This window comes from Eretmochelys imbricata, chromosome 15 (genome assembly GCF_965152235.1).
Source record: "Eretmochelys imbricata isolate rEreImb1 chromosome 15, rEreImb1.hap1, whole genome shotgun sequence".
NCBI lineage: Eukaryota > Metazoa > Chordata > Testudines > Cheloniidae > Eretmochelys > Eretmochelys imbricata.
In genome coordinates this window covers 13,190,523-13,210,378 of record NC_135586.1, presented here as the reverse complement: position 1 = coordinate 13,210,378, position 19,856 = coordinate 13,190,523, and the positions used below count along the sequence as shown (strand labels likewise).

Below are 19,856 nucleotides of genomic sequence, written 5' to 3'. Positions count from 1 at the left end.
CCTTTCTCCTCCTCCCACTCTGAACCAAGGGCATAAGGGGTGGTGCAGACCTACCACTTTTCCAGTTCCTTTCTACTGCATGTGGTCTGAGACAGAACTTCTCTAGTGTCCGTAGCTTTAGCTAGTGTTCCTGTTCAAAAAATCAGATACTGTTAAGTTTTAGCAGTTTTAGATAGTGTAGTTAAAGTAGTTCAGAGGTCTGGGGGCACCCCCACACAAACACCCCTCCCCCCATATGGGGGTGCCCTGTATGCCCAAGATCCCAGGGTGTGCAAGTCCTATCCCTGGGTCTTCCTGGTCACCGACTTCCACACTGCATGCCTCTATTGCCTTGGGGAAGCTCATAATCCTTCTAAGTGTAGTATCTGCCCTTGCTTTCCTTGCTGAACCCATCAGTCTCATGAATTCAGGCTTTCAAGATTCCTGATGGACAATTGTGTGAGACTTCAGTCTTATTCTGGCCCATCACACTCTTCTGCACATCAGACAGAAGCATTGAGAAGCACCCCTTTGATCATGGTGGTCTCCGCCTCCAGGGCTGCTCAGGGCAGAGTTAAGGACTCTTCCAAACAGAGACATGAGGAGGGTAAAAGCAAACACTCACAAGACACGTGCGAAATCTCCTGCCAAGTCCTCACCGAAAAAGAGGACCTCCTTGCTGACAACTTCTAGGTCAGTAAGACCCCACACCTTGATATGGATGTGTCTGGAACTCCTAAGGAGCATGGTACTGGTTCTTGACAGGGAGAATCAAGAGTCCCCCAAAACAGTTGATAGCCAAAGGGACAGACCTATCTCTGGTAGTGACAATGGAAAGAAGAACATGGACACATCCTACACTGATGGTACCAGCATGAAGAGATAAGAAATCATTGTTACTGAAAACCACTGTCCTTCTGAAACCAGCACTGCTAAGGGACAGAAACTGGGTCCACTCTCCATCAACAGACTAGATACTCTATCCCGGAGGACCTTACCATCTTTGCAGATCTGGAATCGCTGATACTGTCAGATCCGGTCCTAACCACGGACCTCCTGACACCATCACTTCACCACTCTCCTGTACTATCAGCCAACCAATACATAATGAGACCTGGTACTGATGGCGCTGCCCATCAACATAGAGGCCTTATTTTCTTCCACTTAGTCTGGAATTAGCGGGAGAGCTTCACCAGCTTTAACGAGGCAGGAAGTCAGCCCTGACAGAGTCTCCAAAATATCATGGGTGCTTTCATATCTCATAGGAAGGACTGCCCACCTCAGGACCAATGGTACCCTCCTCTCTGGAATCCACCCCATTACCGCTATTATCCCTCGCACTAGCCTTATTAGTGTCCCTGAGATCCGTCTTTGTGACTCCCAAATTTTTGAGATCTCAATGAGAGGCAAGGCAGGATTGCCACCTGGGAAAGAACCTCAACTTAATCAGGAACACTCTGAAGAAGAGGAGAAACCCATATAGCTGGAACCATTCACCCTGGTGGGATGATTATCATTGTCCTCATCAGATGAGGTGATCACACAATCACCATCACCACCTGACTATAGGCAGTTCCAAGACCACCTTGGGAGAATTGCAGACACGCTGCAGATACCTCTGGATAAAATGCAGGACATCACTCATGAGCTGATAGATATCTTCCAAAGAGATGGTCCGAGGAAGGAGGCACTGCCTATTAATGAAGCCATTTTAGAACCAACCAGAATGGTCTGGACTACTCCAGCTACTTGTGCTGTCACTCTGAAAAGAGCAGAGAAGAAATATTTTGTACCATTGAAAGAGATGGAATACTTACTTACTTTTCATACTCCGAACTCCGTAGTGTTGCAGGCTGTCACCAAAAGTGACAAGCAGCATCAAACCAGATTTACACCCACAGGTAAGGAGGCCAAATGTGTAGACCTCTTTTGAAGAAAGAACTTCACTTCACTTTGGTGAGTGTACAGTTCCATTTAGTGAAATAGAACCAAGCTTTAAAGTTGAAATATGGTTGTATTAATTAATTAGCCTCCTAGTCAATGGCAGCATCTATAATTATGAGAAGGGATTCATGGCTCCAATCCTCCATATTTACCAAAGAAGTCCAATCTACTGTGCCTCTGGATCTGCCTCTTGAGAGAAATAACCCATTCAGCATGAAAAAAGATAAATTTGTTACATACCCTTAAAGACCCGTGAGCAATTCTTCACTCTCTGGGTATCTATACCCTGGGGCCACAGAGGAAGTATCCTAAACCTCAGTCTTACAGGCAGCATCCAGCCCCATAACCATTCTACCATCAAAGGATTTATGAGTTCCTAGCAAACACCAAAGATTACAACCCAGTAAGCAGAACTTCTCCTCTTCATTCTCCTTCCAGCCCTAGCCTCCCACCAGGAAATCCTTTTCATGGGGCTTTCAGAAGCCAAGAATCAGGCCTCTGACACATACACAGGACTCCTGCACCCTATTTGAAGGTCATCTAGTTCACTTTTTCTCAGCATGGCACCGAATAACGTCAAACAGATGGGTTCTAGAGGTTATCACTACTGGTGATATGACAGAGTTCCTGTCTGTTCTCCCTTCAGAATCCCCTTCCATGTCCCTCTTCAGTGACCCCTCTCAGAAGAAGATGCTCAGAAAGGAAGTAGAGTCCTGCTCCATCTGTAAGCCATGGAACTGATACTGCTTCAGCACAAGGGAAAATATTCTACTCAAGATATTTCCTCTTCTCCAAGATGAATATACCAAGATTAAAAACTAGGAACAATATAATCCACAAACTAGTTTGGACCAGTTGGGGAACAGATGCTCACACTTTGTAGACAGCCACCTTGGTCTCCATCTTAAGAATATAAGAACGACGTACTGGGTCAGACCTATGGTCCATCTAGCCCAGTGTCCTGTCTTCCAGCAGTGGCCGGTGCTGGATGCTTCAGAGGGAATGAACAGAACAGGGCAGTTACCAAGTGATCCATTCCCTGTCATCCAGTCCCAGCTCCTGGTTGTCAGAGGCTTAGGGAAACCCACAGCATGGGGTTGCATCCCTAATCATCTTAGCTAATAGCCACTGATGGACCTATCCTCATGAACTTATCTAATTCTCTTTTGAACAGTTATTCTTTTGACTTTCATAGCATTCCCTGGCAATGAGTTCTCCACGGGTTGAATGTAGATTCAGTGAAGAAGTACTTCATTATATTTATTTTAAACCTGCTGCCTATTAATTTCATTGGGTCAACCCGGTTCTTTTGTTACATGAAGAGTTAAATAACGCTTCCTTATTCAATTTGTTCATACTATTAATGATTTTATAGACCTCTAATATATTCCCCCTTAGTCGTTGTCTCTCTTCTAAGATGAACAGTTCCAGTGTTTTTAATCTCTCCTCATATGGAAGCTGTTCCATACTCCTGATCATTTTTGTTGCCCTTCTCTGTACTTTTTCCAATTCTAATCTATTTTTTTGAGATGGGGCAGCAAACAGAACTGCAAACATTATTCAAGGTGTGGGCATACATTGTGGATTTATATAGGGGAATTATGAACTTTTCCATCGTATTACCTAACTCTTTCCTATGGGATCCTAACATTCTGTTCATTTTGGTGTTTGTTTTGTTTTGTTTGTTTGACTGCTTCTGCACATACAGCAAATGTTCTAGGAGAACTATCCACGATGACACCAAGATCTCTTTCTTGAGTGGTAATAGCTAATTTAGACCCCATCATTCTGTATGTATAATTGGGATTATGTTTTTCAGTGAGCGTTACTTTGCATTTAGCAACATTGAATTTCATCTGCCATTTTGTTGCCCAATCACCCCGTTGTGTGAAATCGCTTAGATAAATAGAAAGCTGATTGCAAAGAGTTACAATCTTGAGTAATTTTGCTTTCTTGGCAGTTGAATATCTGGCTTCCTGTCTTCACCCATATTTTACTATTACTACTGAAGAGAAGCAGCAGTAATACAAGGGTACAATCATGCAATAACAAACTCATCTATGGTGATCTCAAAACTCCTCCAAAATGCTGCCTTTGGTCCAGGAATCTTTTCTGGTTAGTTGCCAAGCTCTCAAAACCTTGGGACTATCAGCAAAAACCAAGTGGTGCAGAGGCTTTGGGGAAAGTAATGGAGGTAAAGAATCAAGGTCTGATCACAGATCCTATAGACCAGCCATCTAGCTTCACCATGGCACAGAAGCTTTGGATCACAGCAGACCACATCAGAATTTCAAACAGATGTTTGTAATTACCACTACTCAAATGGAAAATGAAGTATAGCCTGATATGTGAATGTGGAGAAGACAGCCAAACCAGGGAACAAACTAGTGAACCACTGCCCTCTAAGATCTTTCTCTGAAGGGAAAGCCTTGATTTATTCCAGGTCACCTGAAGCCACAGAGCAAATGACAGACTTGGATGTTGACCTTTTAATGTTGCTTTTCAGGTTGACATACAAAAGAAAAAGAATCCTCAAGAAGAAAGTAGGCTGGAGGCCCATACTAGATTTCAGACAGCTGAATGCCTTCATCTGCCTCCTGTGGTTCAGATGATCACCCTGGCCTCTATAGTTCCCTCTCTAAACAAACGCGACTGGTTCACAGCTCCTGATTTAAAGAATGCTTATTTCCACACCAACATCCACCTAGCACACAGGAGGTTCCTTCAGTGCACCCTCTGTTTGGACCATTACCAGTACGGCGTGATCCCCTTCTGTCTTTTGATGGTGCAGTGAGTGTTCACAAAGGTGACACTGGTAGTGGCAGCACTTTTGAATGATCAGGGCACGCCGCTATTATTCCGGTACCTTGAAGTGCTGGCGACTCCTGGGGAAGCTGTATCGAGACGTTCAGAGGGCAGTCCTATCTTTAGTCCAAGTCCTATGTTCATTAGGACTCCAAGTAAATAAAGAAAAGTCCATTTTAGCTCCTGTGCAGATTATAAATTTTATTAGAACAACCCTGGATTCGATCAGAGCCAAAGTATACCTGCCTCTGGACAGATTCCAAGCTATGAAGGAGCTCATCATCAGCTTCAACTGTGCCCTCAGACAACAGTATGATGCTGTCTCTTCCTCCTACATCACATGTCCTCTTATATGTATGTGACACTCTTTGAGACTTCATCTCTGATATCTACATGTGTGGTTGTGGACAAAGCAGTCTCATGTCCCCACAGTGTTCTGACTTAGCTTATCTGGTAGGAAAACAGATTAACTGTGTGTGTGTGGTGGTGGGGTCTCTTCGTCCCTCCCCAACCCATGAAAATATGGGTCACAGACACCTCCGTACTAGGCTGGGGAGGCCATCTGAATGAACATATAGCACAGGGTAGTGGTACCCAACAAGAATCACAGTTACACATCAACCTCCTAATTCTGCAGTCTGCATGAAGCCTTCACACGATTTCTACCACTTATTCAGACCCTACATGTTCAGATCATGTTAGACAACAGGGCAGCAGTTTATTATATCAATAAATAGGCAGGAGCAAGATCCAGCCTTCTTTGCATAGGATCTGTCAGTGCCCTCCTTCCCCTCTGCTGAAAATACTTCCAAAGGTTATTTGTGGTACAGAAGGAACTGGAGGGGTAGTCAGTTTTCACCGCCCCTTATGCTCTCAGTTTGGAGCATGAGGAGAAGGATGCAGACCTGGATCAAGGGACATTGCTAGCAAAAATTTCTGGTCTTCAGGCCAATGGAGCACACACATACCTCAAATGGAATACACATAGGGGCCACATATCTCAAAGAACTCCAGTTACTGCCAAGGTAAGTAAAAATACTATATTCCACATGCAGTAAATCTGTGAAACCACAGCCTTTGAACAACTATCCTTATGGAGTGGGAAAGACTGAGTCTGACACTTTTGATAAATGTCATCAGTTGCCACTCCATAAATATGGTTGTTCAAAGGTTTTTCTTTACTTTAAAATGAAATGGAATACATATGTCACATACCAGAAAAGCTTTGTGTACCGCTCACCTGTGTTTAAGGCTCTTAGTTTTAGCACCTTTTTCTACCGCTATCTGAATGTCTACCCCAGTTGAAAGATCTTATAACTACTAGAACCCATGCCCTTCCTTCCGATGTCCAGGATAGTATTCTAAAGAGGAAGTTGTATGTTTTACCCTTTCTTCTCTTTGAACCTGGTATCTTCCCACAGATATAGCTACACCTAGGACCTGCTCTCCATTCTCTCTCATCTCAAAAAAGAGTTTCATGGGGTGGAGTGTGGGGAATCTGTCAATCAAGTTGAATAGCAACTTCATTGATAAAAACTAAATACCTCATTAATACAACTGTAAAAAGGCTTTACTTTCTTACTTTTCTCAGTTACTTACTACTTCCTTTGCAAGGACCTTCACAGTTTCATAATGCAAAACAGATTCTGCCAGTCAACATGCTATTCTAAGAGGTTTACTACGTTATACTTATGCCTTTGCATGTAGCCTCTTGTCCAGTGCTATTGTATACTTGCTATTTCAGGCCAGTCTCACATTTTTACACACCATTGCCCTCTTCTTTTTTCATTCCTGCCATGCTAGTGAACATCCACAGTTCAGATGACAAGGTATATTCCATATGTATACTGGTATATGTAAAGAGTTCACATCAATGGAATAGAGTGTTGACATAGAATAATGATCTCCTGGTCCTAAAGAAGTGCTGAGACAAAGAGAGACACTGATCCTTTTTCAAAGTTACATTAAAACATCTTTTTTTCCAAATAACTGATAGGCACACACAAGTGTTTTTATTTGGATATTAGTGAAATAGAGTGGCAATGGCTTCCTGTGCTATTATAGAATAGCACTAGTCTACTTTGGTTTATGGATCAGCCTTGTGAACTTCAGTCAATCAGAAACTAGATTAGCCTTAGCATACTTTTAAGAAGAGAACTGAGATCTAATAGAAGTTCTAGTTCTTTAAAATGTCATAGGTAAATACTTTCTCTTCCGCCACCTGAATGACTAAAAAGGGTCTTCACCAGATACAATGGAATGGAAATTACTGCAGTGTTTAATGAAACCTCCCTTCCCTTCCTTGCAGTCTATGAACAGTGTTAATTCCTAAGTTTGAAACTTGTCTGTAAAGGGTCCATCTGCAATAATTTTTCAAATCCTGAAATTATCTTTCTAGCAAGACCTATATTCAAATATGTTTCTGTAACAATACGTAAACAGGACGAAAGGCACTTTTCCTTTCTGCTTGTCCCTCCTGCACACTGGGGCTCAATGTCCGAAGATATGAGGAGAGAATTCTTTGCTGGAGCAAAGCAGAATTTTTAAATATTATTTTTATATGTAAATGTACATCTGAAGTCAACTGTAAAAGTTTAACACAACTTTGAGGTCTGCTGAATTCCTCTACTAAACAGCTGTGTTCACTAAGCAATATACGGTGTCCTCTGAGAAAACATAAATTAATTTTAACTGGTGTTGTGTGGAAATAATACACTTATAAATTTCACTCAATACTTTTTTTCATTTTGTGACCCAGATAGTTTTGGAGTTTTTGTAAAAATGTCTAAGAAATGGCCATTTTCATATAGAAAACAGATGAAATTTTTAAAATTGCATATTTTTGTTAAAGTTTGAGGTTCCTCTCATTTTAAAATGGTCATATTTTCAAGTAAAAAACAAAGTTTACAACTTTCCTATTTGAAGTTATTTTACATTTGGGAAAAGGAAAGGGCTTGTTAGTTTTTGTGTTTTGAAACAAAAATTACTTTTTTACTGAGGTAATATTTTATTTTAACTTTTTTACATCCTTCTAGTCTTAACCAACCAATTATTTTTCTTTTGTTTCTGGAGGATAATAGTAAACAGAAATCTTAACCCTTCTGGTATGTGTGATATCCCAAAATTATGCACTTTAAGATGTCTCTAGTGTTGCGAGATTAGAGGATTTTCATGGAAGAATAATTGTCCTGGATTCTTCATTTGCAACACGGCGGACATCTCTCTGTTTCCTCTCCTTAGCCTCCTCCTTTGGACTCTGATTCAACAAAGCAAGTAATTATGATTGGGATTTAGTCAAATTTAGTGGGACTGTTCACAAGCTTGAAGTTAAATACATGTATGTTTGCAGGATTGGGGCCTGGGTCTTTACCAAACACTGCTTGCTCTCTGATGTTTCTACTGTATAACTGAAATCTTCTCTCTGTCCCTCACTTGCTCTTGATTCACATTTTTAATGTTTCCTGCCCAACTGTATGAATTAGACATTTAAAAGAGTTCTTATAATAAAGTTTAGATTTGTGCGCACAATTCTGCAGTATTTACCAGAGCTACAGAATATATGGCGCATTGGCAATTGTTCTCTTCCTCTGCTGGATTCCAACCACAAGGCTCCCCTCTTTTAACAGAATGTATTAAATTACCACAAGCAGTAGATAACAAAAATTTATCTCAGCTTTTATTATAGAAACATAATATCAATAAAAAGACACAGCCGTTTTAAACTTCAGTCTTCAAGACCTGGGCGTGTGTTTGTCACATATCTTGCCTCAAATAGGCAGAAATTCTGTTCCTTCCAACGTTTCTTCTCATTCACCTCGTCACTCCTGAAATGTCTCAGTGTAGAATTACCCTTTTCCCAGTACGCTTTTCTAATAGGTGGCCTTTTAAATTTGGTGAAATTTGACCATTTGGCAGTCGGGTGATGCTTGCTGCATATCTCTCCCTTTCAGCTGGTAAGTGTTCTGATTATGCTTTCCTTTTCTCATACCACTGAAGAGAGGACACCGCTCACACTCCCCTTTGCTCTCTTCTCTTAACACATCAATTTAAATTCTTAATTCTAATCCTTAAATAACTTATTTTGCCCCTTTCTACATTTCTGCTCTCCTCCTCTGGCACACACTCTCTAAATGTCTTCAAATGCTTTTTTCCAAGGTTGGTACCTTCACTTTTGCTACCCCCATGCCAGGAATTGGCTCCCTCTTCTTGTTTACCTAGACTCCCTTTCCTCCTTCAAATCCCTCTCTAAAGTGCAGTTCTATTCCAAAAGGTGAATATGTAAAAAGACACCTTCATACTCAGCAGATCTGCTCCCTTTGTCATGTCTACTGAGTTTAGTGACAATGGGTAAGATTTTCTAAAGTACCTAAGTGACTTAGGCACCTGAGACGCAGTGATTTCTCTCCCACCCCCCATTGACTTTTAAAATTTTACCCTATAAATTTTTATGGTCTTGTACTACTGTTAGTGCTGCAGAGACACTACAGTTGTTAGGATGTGAGTTGGATTCCATTCCTTTGCATGCTCATCAACAAATTGATTCTTTCCTATCAGTTACACCTGTGCAAACATATTGAAGGCATTTGGTGTGATTCTTTGCTAAATCTCTTCGAGGCACAGCACAGAACTCACAACCTTGGAAGTGGGAGGGCAAAGGTGACTTTACCCCACCTTTTCATCCTCCAATTCTGGGCTGCTGAGAGGACTGTAATGGTCCTGTAGGATAACATTGGGATCCCCAGGGGCTGCTTTAAATAGAATCCCCATAATGACCCCATCCTCGGCATACTCCCTTCACCAGGCCTTACAGTGGAGACTACACAATTGTGTGTATATTGACTGTAGCAAAGGAGAGAATCTCTCACATTGAGTTTGTGCAAGTGTTGCTGAAAGCATAATTTGGAGTTCTATAGGTGTCAAGAGTGCTTAGTTTGGGACCTTCACCGCTGGTGCTGGTGGATGAAATAGAAAGAACACAGCTTGATTCGCAGATTCTAGGCTGAGTTTGCGGAACTGGCAGTCAGACAGCATCCCTTTGCTTGTAAACTGAGCACATTTGATATAGAAGTTATTGGAACAATAAAGAAGTAGCTTTACAATGCCACATATGCTTTACATAGTCACTTCTAAAGTTGTTTGAGAAATGGAAAAAATATTCATGAAAAATGTATCCCTTCCTATCAGAAAAATCCTGAAACTTTTCAGTCAGCTCTAGTCATTTCTCAAAATAAAACTGCATTTTAAAGCTCATGTATTGTTATTACAGTTGTGCCAAAAATGTATTAGGTACTGTACAAACATACAGGAATGTACAACTCCTGCTCTGAAGATCTTCTAGTCTAAGCTTTCAGGGGTCTTTCCAACCCTTAATAGTAATCCCCTTTCCTAAACTACTAGACCATATGTTACCTTTTTTCTTTCTTAGCTCTTAAGACTTTTTTGGCAGGGAATGTTTGTAAATTTCTAGATAAACGTAAAGCACTGTATATGTTTTAATTATTTCTTAATAATCAAAACTAATATAGTCTTGACACCAGTCTCTCTCTCTGGGCTCCTGCTCACACTCTCAAACTGAACCATGCAGATGGCTAGTCTGGCAGTCTGACATCACAGTAAACTCTCATGGAAGGATCACAGTCCAGAAACTGAAATTGTTCCTGGCATGGGAGAACTGAGAAAGTGATTCGCTCGTCTTTTCTGGGGGGAGAGAGTTCCTGGTGTTGCTCTCTAGCAGTCATCTCTGCTTGATTAGAGGAGTGACACTGATAGGCTGCAATTCTCTTTGTACAGCCCTTGTTGACAGTGGGACAGTTACAGCAATAGGAGGCATTTGAGGGTAGGTAAAGAAGTAAAAGGAAGTGGGGGGAAATGGGGATTCCTGGAAGACTCCCCCTTCCCAAAATTATCCATACAGTCAGTGCTGAGTTGTCTAGTTTCATGGTTTCTCCTATCAGTAATGCATGCCTGTTTCCATAGCACTGTCCTACAGATTTTAATTACTGCTAGGGTAGTTCACTTACATCATGACTCACAACACACTGTCCAGAAGAACTCTAAGTCTGGAGTCCTTTTATTCGTAGCTAATGTAGTGTCTTTGGAGAGGCCTAATTTTGGAACCCCTCACTCTTGTTCCCATTGTTATTTGCAGTGCAGGTTCAAAGTGTGTCCAGTTTAGGAACTTCTTCAGATGGCGTCTGAATCTTGATGCACTAACGTATATGTTTTAAGGTATTTTGAGCAGAGAATATCTGTAATGTGTGAATATTAGCACTTCCCAGCCTCTGAATTACTATTAGTTGAATCCTGGCAACAACCTAATAATCTCAGACTCTCATTTTACAACTGTTATGCTGAATTTCAATAGCAGCTGGGGGTGGAGTGCATTGAATATGTAAGTTTTTTCATTTCTATTCAGACCACCCCTTATCTTATCCTAGCATCACCTTGGTGTGTACTCCAAAGTAATGCACACCACCATGTAATATATTAATGGTCAAAGCAAGTGAAGGAAAATAGCCATGCTCACATGCCCTCTACACAGTAACCCTCTCTTCTGTGGTTGCTTTGGAGCCCATGAAAAAGAAATGATGACACCACATTTACCCATATCTTCTACTTAGCAGTCTTGATTTATTTAAATATTAAAAAAATCAAGTGCCAATCTTTCTAAACATTTTTTGGAAATGTACACTGAAAATGAGGAAGTTGACTCAGAAGAAATCATTAAAAATGTCTTAGATGCAACAGTACAAAACATCCTCTTTCTCCCCTTTCCCCCCACCCCCCAAAAAAAGAAGCTTGGTCTACACGTGCTTTACCTCTGAAAAAATTTCTATTGTTGCAGCCCACCATCTCAGCTCCATCAGCAGAAGCAATGTTGAGAGTCATTGGATGGATGTTTGTGTTTTTACCACTATGTTGTGTGCTCAGAGCAGGGTTAGATGATGATGTGGTTGAAATATTGGGTATCTGTCTAGCTAGTGTAGGAATAGCCCAAAGAGAGAGTGGCACATACACTCATGCATACCTACATATGTACACTTCTTTTTAGCAGAAACTTCAAGCTGGGATTGCTAGTTAGGATTTGAAAAGGAAGACTTCACGTTTGCTCCCTTGGGATGAAAAACTTCATTGATAAGCGGGTATTTGAAATATAACATGCTGGCTCAGAGCATCTGAGCATCATTTTTTATGCTGAGAGAGGTTAGTTAATTTCCTAGTAACTGATGTAGCCCTCACAAACTCACTGTATACCAGCCATTCTTGATTCCCATTCCAACATTTCGACTTTTTATCTGTCACAGGCTGAACATCAAAACTAACTTCAGTGCTTATGCGATAATGAAACATTTATAGTCTCGCAACTGCTGTATTTTTGCATCTTCAGTCTTCTAACTCAACCTCTAACCTGCTTCTGAAGCAGATGCCTGAGTTTCTACCATTTAAAAAAAAAATCTGTCAGATGAATTGCTGTAAATGTGGAGTATGTTGGTTGTCTATATCAGGGTTTTTGTTGTTGGTGCTGTCATTCAACCAGTCTTTCTGGATGTTACAAAACTGCTAAGAACCACTGTGGACAAGAGAAAATATCTTTTATTTTATCCCCCAAAACTTTGCAATCAATTTCCAAACCTTGGAAGTTTAAAACATAACTTCTTTCCCCCCTGATACCGACCAGGCGTTCAGCTATATCCACATATATCAAAGAACATTTTTAAAGCTCTACAAATGAGTCATGAAAGTTTGACTGACCTCCATTCAGAATCTTTCCTCTCCCATTCTTTTGTAATGATATCATTTCTATATAAAGTCTGTCATCACTAACAAACTGTAAAACTTTCTATTAGGAAGCCAGGAATCCCCTCCCCCAGTTCCTTTTTCCAGGTGCAGTTTCATAGGACCTATTCACTGGATAGACAGGTTTTCTTCATGTGCCAAATGAAAAACCCGTAGATTGAATCAAATTGCATTATAATCTTTCTGGAATCAAAACTAGTAATACCTGTACTAGTTGAGGTCTGGGGAGAGGGTTTATCTGGTTAAGACAAATCCATAAGAAGCATCTCAGCACTCTATTTGTACAGAAAGGGAAGGAGTTATTTATACTGTCAGCTCCTCTCTGTTGAACCTCTCTGTTGGTGAGCATTTTTTCATTTTATTCTTGATCATATCATGAATAAGAATACAGAGAGACTGCACTGGTCTTCAGTGTCAGATACGTGTCAGCCTTTCTGCATGCCGTTAGTTGCATACAGCTTTTTTATCAGTTGAACTAATCCTGTCCCTGGTAAAGGGACTAAATTCATCCATGGGCTTTAGATATAGAGAGAGATCTGTCTGCTAGGATTTCACATCAGATATTGAATTTTGCTGGTGGAAAATTGTAGAAAAATGTGTTTTTTCCCATCTGAGGAAGAAAATATGTATCTTTTTCTGTAGTTGTGTTGTAGTTTTAGAGCCTGCCCGTGGATGGGCTGTTCCAGTTCCAATCATGAAGATATGCTAGGTTGTCTCTGCCAAACCCTGACATAGTGACTAAGGATATATTAGACTGGTCTCAGAGGTATCTGAGAAGTTTTCACTTGTTCCTTTATTCTAGGGTACAGTTTTTATCCCACTGTAATCACCACCTTTTACAACTGTTTCATGTGCTGAAACAACTATGGCTGAAAGGGCTAACAACCCCCTCCAAACTGTAGAGCAGTCAACAGGTGCGATACATTACTCTAATCAGCTGTACCCACCAAAACTGAATCACTTCCCTCACACTTCTATCTGCTAGCCATTGCTTTATTTGTGCAAGGGCTTACCAGGGCTGAGCCCTGGCACCTCTAGTCTTGGCAGTTCATAGCCCTGGCACCCTTGGGTTTGCCACATCAGTTATGAAAGTAAAAAAATTGCTTGAGCCCCTGCACCTCTTTCATTACTAATTAAGGTTTGCTGCTAGCCTGAAGTCCAGGAATCTTGATGTCTATCTCAAACTGAAATCTTAGCAAGTTGCTAAGCAGATGACCGTTCCATGGACTGTATCAAACTCTTGTCAAGTGGATGATGTCAGTGATCATTCTGTTAGGTCTTTTGCATCTCTAATTACATTGATCTTCTATCCTTTGCAAGAACTGCTTCCAAAAATTCTTAGAAATCTTGATGTTCAAGGTCTTTCCCTAGCAAATGAGTTCTGGTGGACTCAGATTTTTACCTAGTGTACCAAAGTTATCCCACCTTCCTTTTGAGATGCCACAAGTGGCACAGTAAAACTGCTGAATGTTATGAGTGTAAAGAGTTGGCTACATTCTGTCCTAAAGGTGACTGCTTATCAGGGTTATGCATCAACTCCCTTGTACGAGGTTTCTAACGTGCTGAGATATCCCAGGAAATCATTCGAAAAATGAAATCTACATGAATACTTAACAACTGCTTATGAAAGAAAACAATTACATATTCAGTTCTTGGAAAAAACAGGTGAGGAGATGAACATAGCAATAAATTGTAGAAGACAGATTACAAGAAAATAAATTTATCTTTTAGACAATAGGCACATTGGTTGGCAGAGGTCCATGTGTTACAATAGAGAAAGTTTACAAAATGGTTGCAGTCATTATGCTACTTAGATTGAGGAGAAAGCACTAACGCATGGTTTAAGATGGAGGTCTGTTTGGTCCTAATGTCTCCTGTGGATGAAGTAGCACATTCATTCTTTACCTCGTTCTCCTTTTTTTGCAGAAAGGAGTCAGGACAGCACAGCAGTGGTGCTCTCTGATTCTAGCTCCACACAGGACATCTTTAATGAACCTGCCAGTTCTCAAGACAGTTCGAGGAAGCCTTACTCAGAGAAGAGGATTTCCACTTCCTGTTCAGATGTGATGGCATCCTGCAAAGAAACTCTAGGATCTGAAGACGAAAGAGGTAATCATTTTATTATGTAACTCACAGCAGCTTGTGTGATGATGATGACTAGGGCTGTCAAGTGATTAAAAAAATTAATCACAATTAAAAATATTTATCGCGATTAATTGCACTGTTAATAATAGAATACCATTTATTTAAATATTTTTGGATGTTTTCTACATTTTCAAATATATTGATTTCAATAACAACACAGAATGCCAAGTGTACAGTGCACACTTTATATTTATTTTTGATTACAAGTATTTGCACTGTAAAAATACAAAATAGTATTTTTCAGTTCACCTAATACAGTACTGTAGTGCAATCTCTTTATCATGAAAGTTGAACATACAAATGCAGCATTATGTACAAAAAACCTACATTCAAAAATAAACAATGTAAAATTTTAGAGCCTTTAAGTCCTCTGTCCTACTTCTTGTTCAGCCAATTGCTCAGACAAACAAGCTTGTTTACGTTTGCTGGAGATAATGCTGCCCGCTTCTTGTTTACAATGTCACCTAAAAGTGAGAACAGGTGTTCTCATGACACTGTTGTAGCTGGCGTTGCAAGATATGAATCTTTACCGCATCTGTCACATAAATATGTCCCTTCATGCTTCAACCACCATTCCAGGAGACATGCGTCCATGATGATGGGTTCTGCTCAATATCAATCCCAAGCAATGTGGACTGACGCATGTTCATTTTCATTATCTGAGTCAGATGCCACCAGCAGAAGGTTGATTTTCTTTTTTTGTGGTTCAGGTTCTGTAGTTTCCGCATCGGAGTATTGCTCTTTTAAGACTTCTGAAAGCAGGCTCCACACCTCATCCCTCTCAGATTTTGGAAGGCTCTTCAGATTTTTAAACCTTGGGTTGAGTGCTGTAGCTATCTTTAGAAATATCATATTGGTACCTTCTTTGCGTTTTGTCAGATCTGCAGTGAAAGTTTTTTTTTTAAAATGAACATGTGCTAGGTCATCATCCGGGCTGCAATAAAATGAAATATATGGGAGAATATGGGGACATACAATTCTCCCCCAATGAGTTCAGTCACAAATTTAATTAACGCGTTATTTTTTTAACGAGCGTCATCAGCATGGAAGCATTTCCTCTGAAATTACTCCTGTGGGAATTCTGCACCACTGCGCATGCACAGAATTGATGTCCCCTGCAAATTTCTAGGCTTCCCCACAGAAAAATGACTTTCTGTCAGGGAAGCAAAGGGAAGCTGCAAGAGCAGTCACACACCACTCCCTAGCAGCTCAGGTACATTGTTTCAGGCACCCGGAGTAGCCAACAGAGAGGTAAATCACCACAGGGCTGGAGACACCCTAACCAGTGTCTCCTACCCTGAGCTGGGATCAGCTGCTAGTCCTGGGGGGAGGGATAGCTCAGTGGTTTGAGCATTGGCCTGCTAAACCCAGGGTTGTGAGTTCAATCCTTGAGGGGGCCATTTAGGGATCTGGGGCAAAAACTGGGGATGGGTCCTGCTTTGAGCAGGGGGTTGGACTAGATGACCTCCAGAGGTTCCTTCCAACCCTGATATTCTATGATTCTATGATTCTGGCTGGGCTGGAGTCAGGAGGGGATGGGACTTACTCTTCCGTTGCAAGGAGTGGCTGGGGCTGTGTCAGACCCACACCCAGAAACCTCCCCCAACTGCAGGAAGTTCAGCATCCTCCCCTGCTTCCTGCCCCCATCATTCCTCAGCTGTGGAGGGAGAGGTCACTGTATGGGAAGATGCTCCCCCCATCCTCTCAATCCCCATGCAGCCAGACCTTCCATACCCAGACTCTCCTGCCAACCCTCACCCCATACACCCAGAACACCCCTAGCACTCCATACCTGAACCCTGCCCACTGAACCTCAACCCCTGCATCTGGAGCCACCCTGCCTCCTGACCCCCACCCCTGCAGCCCACCCGCTGCCACTCTGCTCCCGGCACTCAAACCCCCACCCTGATGAGCCTCACCCCCCCCATCCAGAGACCCCACATCTAGACATCCATGTCACTGATACCCAACTAACTGCACCCAGACCCCCACCCCACCCCACCACACTCCCCTTGCATCTAGACTCCCCCGCTGAGTTCCAACCACCTTCACCTGGAAGCTGCTGTAGAGTCCCATTGTCCCTGAATCTGGAACCCCCTCAACAAGCCTCTGTGCATCCAGATCCCTCCACAATCTGCCTGCATCCAGACTGTCCCACACAGAACTCTCTCACCCCACACTTGTATCCCCCCACACTGAGCCCCTTCACACTTGGATCCTGCCTGGTTGAGCCTGCCTGCCCCACACCTGGTGCGCCTGGCACAGAGGGGCAAGGCAGGGCCCCAGGATGTTTCTGGGGCAGGCCCAGGTCTTGTGCTGGGGCAATGTCGGGTACAGCCTCACCACTTAGTCCGTGTCCCAGGGGTGGGGGTGGGGAGGCTGCAGGGTGGTCTCCCAGCTTTATGCAGCCAGTGGCCTGTGCTCCCCACTGCCATGCTGGAGCCCCTGTATTTATTTATTGACAAATAAAACTGGCAGAATTTTAAAATATTGTGCGCAGAATTTTAAATTTTTTGGTGTAGAATGCCCTCAGGAGTATGGAATGGTGGCCGAAGCATGAAGGGACATACGAATGTTTAGCAAATCTGGCACATAAATACCTTGCAATGCCGGCTACAAAAGTGCCATGCAAATGCCTGTTCTTACTTTCTGGTGACATTGTAAATAAGAAGAGGGCAGCATTGTCTCCCATAAGTGTAAACAAACTTGTTTGTCTTAGCAATTGGCTGAACAAGAAGTAGGACTGTGTGGATTTGTAGGCTCTGAAGTTTTACATTGTTTTGATTTTGATTGCAGTTATGTAACAAACAAACAAACAAAAATCTACATTTGTAAATTGCACTTTCACAATAAAGAGATTGCACTACAGTACTTGTATGAGATGAATTGAAAAATACTATTTCTTATGTTGATCATTTTTACAGTGCAGATATTTGTAATCAAAAATAATATACACTTTGATTTCAATTACAACACAAAAAGAAAAGGAGTACTTGTGGCACCTTAGAGAATAACCAATGTATTTGAGCATAAGCTTTTGTGATGCATCCGATGAAGTGAGCTGTAGCTCACGAAAGCTTATGCTCAAATAAATTGGTTAGTCTCTAAGGTGCCACAAGTACTCCTTTTCTTTTTGCAAATACAGACTAACACGGCTGTTACTCTGAAACCTGTCAATTACAACACAGAATACAATATATATGAAAATGTAGAAAAACATCCAAAATATTTAATACATTTCAATTGGTATTCTATTGTGCGATTAAAATTGGGATTAATCACGATTAATTTTTTGAGTTAATTGCAAGTTAACTGCAATTAATCGATAGCTCTAGTGATGACATTAAAATGTTTTGTCCAGCATGCAGAAGTATTGGAAAGATGTTGAGCTATGCTTTTGAACTTTTGTTGGATGCCAGTGGGGTGTATATGTATAGTTTGTGTTTTTTAAAAATGTGTATATATAAACTTTATATTTATATCACCCATGTGGTTGTGATACCACTGACATAAGTGATAGAACCCTCTCATAACCTGCAGAATAATGTGGTAAATCAATTTTTATCGTGGTCTTTTGACTGCCTCACCTGTACTCTGGCTTCTAATATTTCAAAGTCCTGAGCAGTTGAAGGAGCTGTTATTGTAAAACAATCACAAACAAAAATTTTTCTCTCTTTTGCCCATACTTAATCCTGGGCTAGTGATAGCTTATTATTCAATATCTTGCGAATCATAAATACTGGAATTGAAAGCTTATTCACAATGGAGAACTTGAAATCACCTTCTGCCATCCTTTTCCCATGGAATACAGCTGTTATTTGAGCTCCAATAGATCATTTGATATCAGATGTTATATATGGAAAAGTGATTTTAAATAATTTTAGATCTTCCAAAATCTATTAGTTAGAATTTCTCTCTCCATCTGAAGCCTGTATAGCTGAATTCGGTGCTGCGGGAGCTGGGCTTTACAAGTAGAGGGATATGAAAAACAAAACCAATACATTAGTTTAAAACTCTCTAAAAGTTAACGTTTTTTTTCTGTAAAATGTGAGGGTGTAGCATAAATATTATTGGCGTGTAATTTGTTCACCTTTGTGAGTAATGCTGCCATCCAAACTTAGGCTCATAAAACTTTCCTATCACATCACACCATTGTTTAGTCTCTCCTTCCATAATATCATATTTTATGGATCCACAAAATTTGATGCTTAGCGGGTCCTGATCCATTCCCTTATTCTCATTGGAGAGAAATCTACAGTAAACGTTTATTTCAACATTGTATGTATCATTGATATTTTGATAACTTGTTTTCTTCTTTTGAATTATGCTTTTTCTTAAGGTTTGTCTAAACTAGGGAAACTTGCGCCAGAGTGACTATACCAGATGTGGGCAAACTATGGCCTACCCGGCCCATAAGCTCCCGGCCAGGGAGGCTAGCCCCTGGCCCCTCCCCTCCTGTCCCCCTGTCCGTCGCCGCTGTAAATTAATATAAGATTTGATAACATTATTTTGTAATATGTAATATGACCCAGTATTAGAGGCGGGGTGTATGTTTTGTACTTCCACTTCTAACTACACCCATTGCTTACAACACAACACAAACCCACAATTCAAAAATAATTCAAAAATAGTTGAATTAGCTTTCCTACAATTAATTTAAAAAAGGCTATTTTGAGGGAAGGGACATAAACGTTTGCTTTGGATACTTTAAAAAAAATTAAAACAAATTTTAAGTCCCCCAGATGCTATGGGTATAAATACAAAATAACATCAGCTAAGCATGTAAAAGAGTTTTGCTCGTGTTAATTTTGACAGCTTTTTTCCTCTGCTTCTGGGATGATTAAGGCATTGGAATGACTGAAACTTTTTGAGTTGAGAATTAAAACATTCTGGTATTACTGAAACATTGTATGAATATGCTGTAGCTTGAAAAATCTATAACACTTTTTAAGTTAAAAATTTTAAAAGGTCTTCCTCAAACTTGGGATGGCTCAGACGCATCAAGTGTGCTAACAATTCTAGGTCAGAAGGTGCTGATTGTAAAATATTTAATGGTTTAAAAAATTAAATAGAAATATTTTCCCCAGTCTTCAGAAGCTTCTGAAAAACATAGTACATCCTGCTGGAATACTGTGTCCATTTCTAGTGTCAACACATTCAAAAGGCTGTTGAAAAATTGGAGAGGG

At 40.9% G+C, this 19,856-nt stretch overlaps 1 protein-coding gene across 6 annotated transcripts in view; it reads left to right on the top strand.

Annotated features, from left to right (window-relative positions):
• Positions 1-19,856, top strand: part of CABIN1 (calcineurin binding protein 1) — a 205,453-nt gene that overhangs the window by 63,638 nt on the left and 121,959 nt on the right. For all 6 annotated transcript variants that reach the window (XR_013348094.1, XM_077835271.1, XM_077835274.1 and 3 more), the window contains one exon: positions 14,452-14,634. Coding sequence is in view for 5 of the 6 variants with exons in the window: in XM_077835271.1 (XP_077691397.1) it covers positions 14,452-14,634 (183 nt within the window). In the remaining variant the exon portion in view is untranslated. The remainder of the gene's footprint in view (positions 1-14,451; positions 14,635-19,856) is intronic.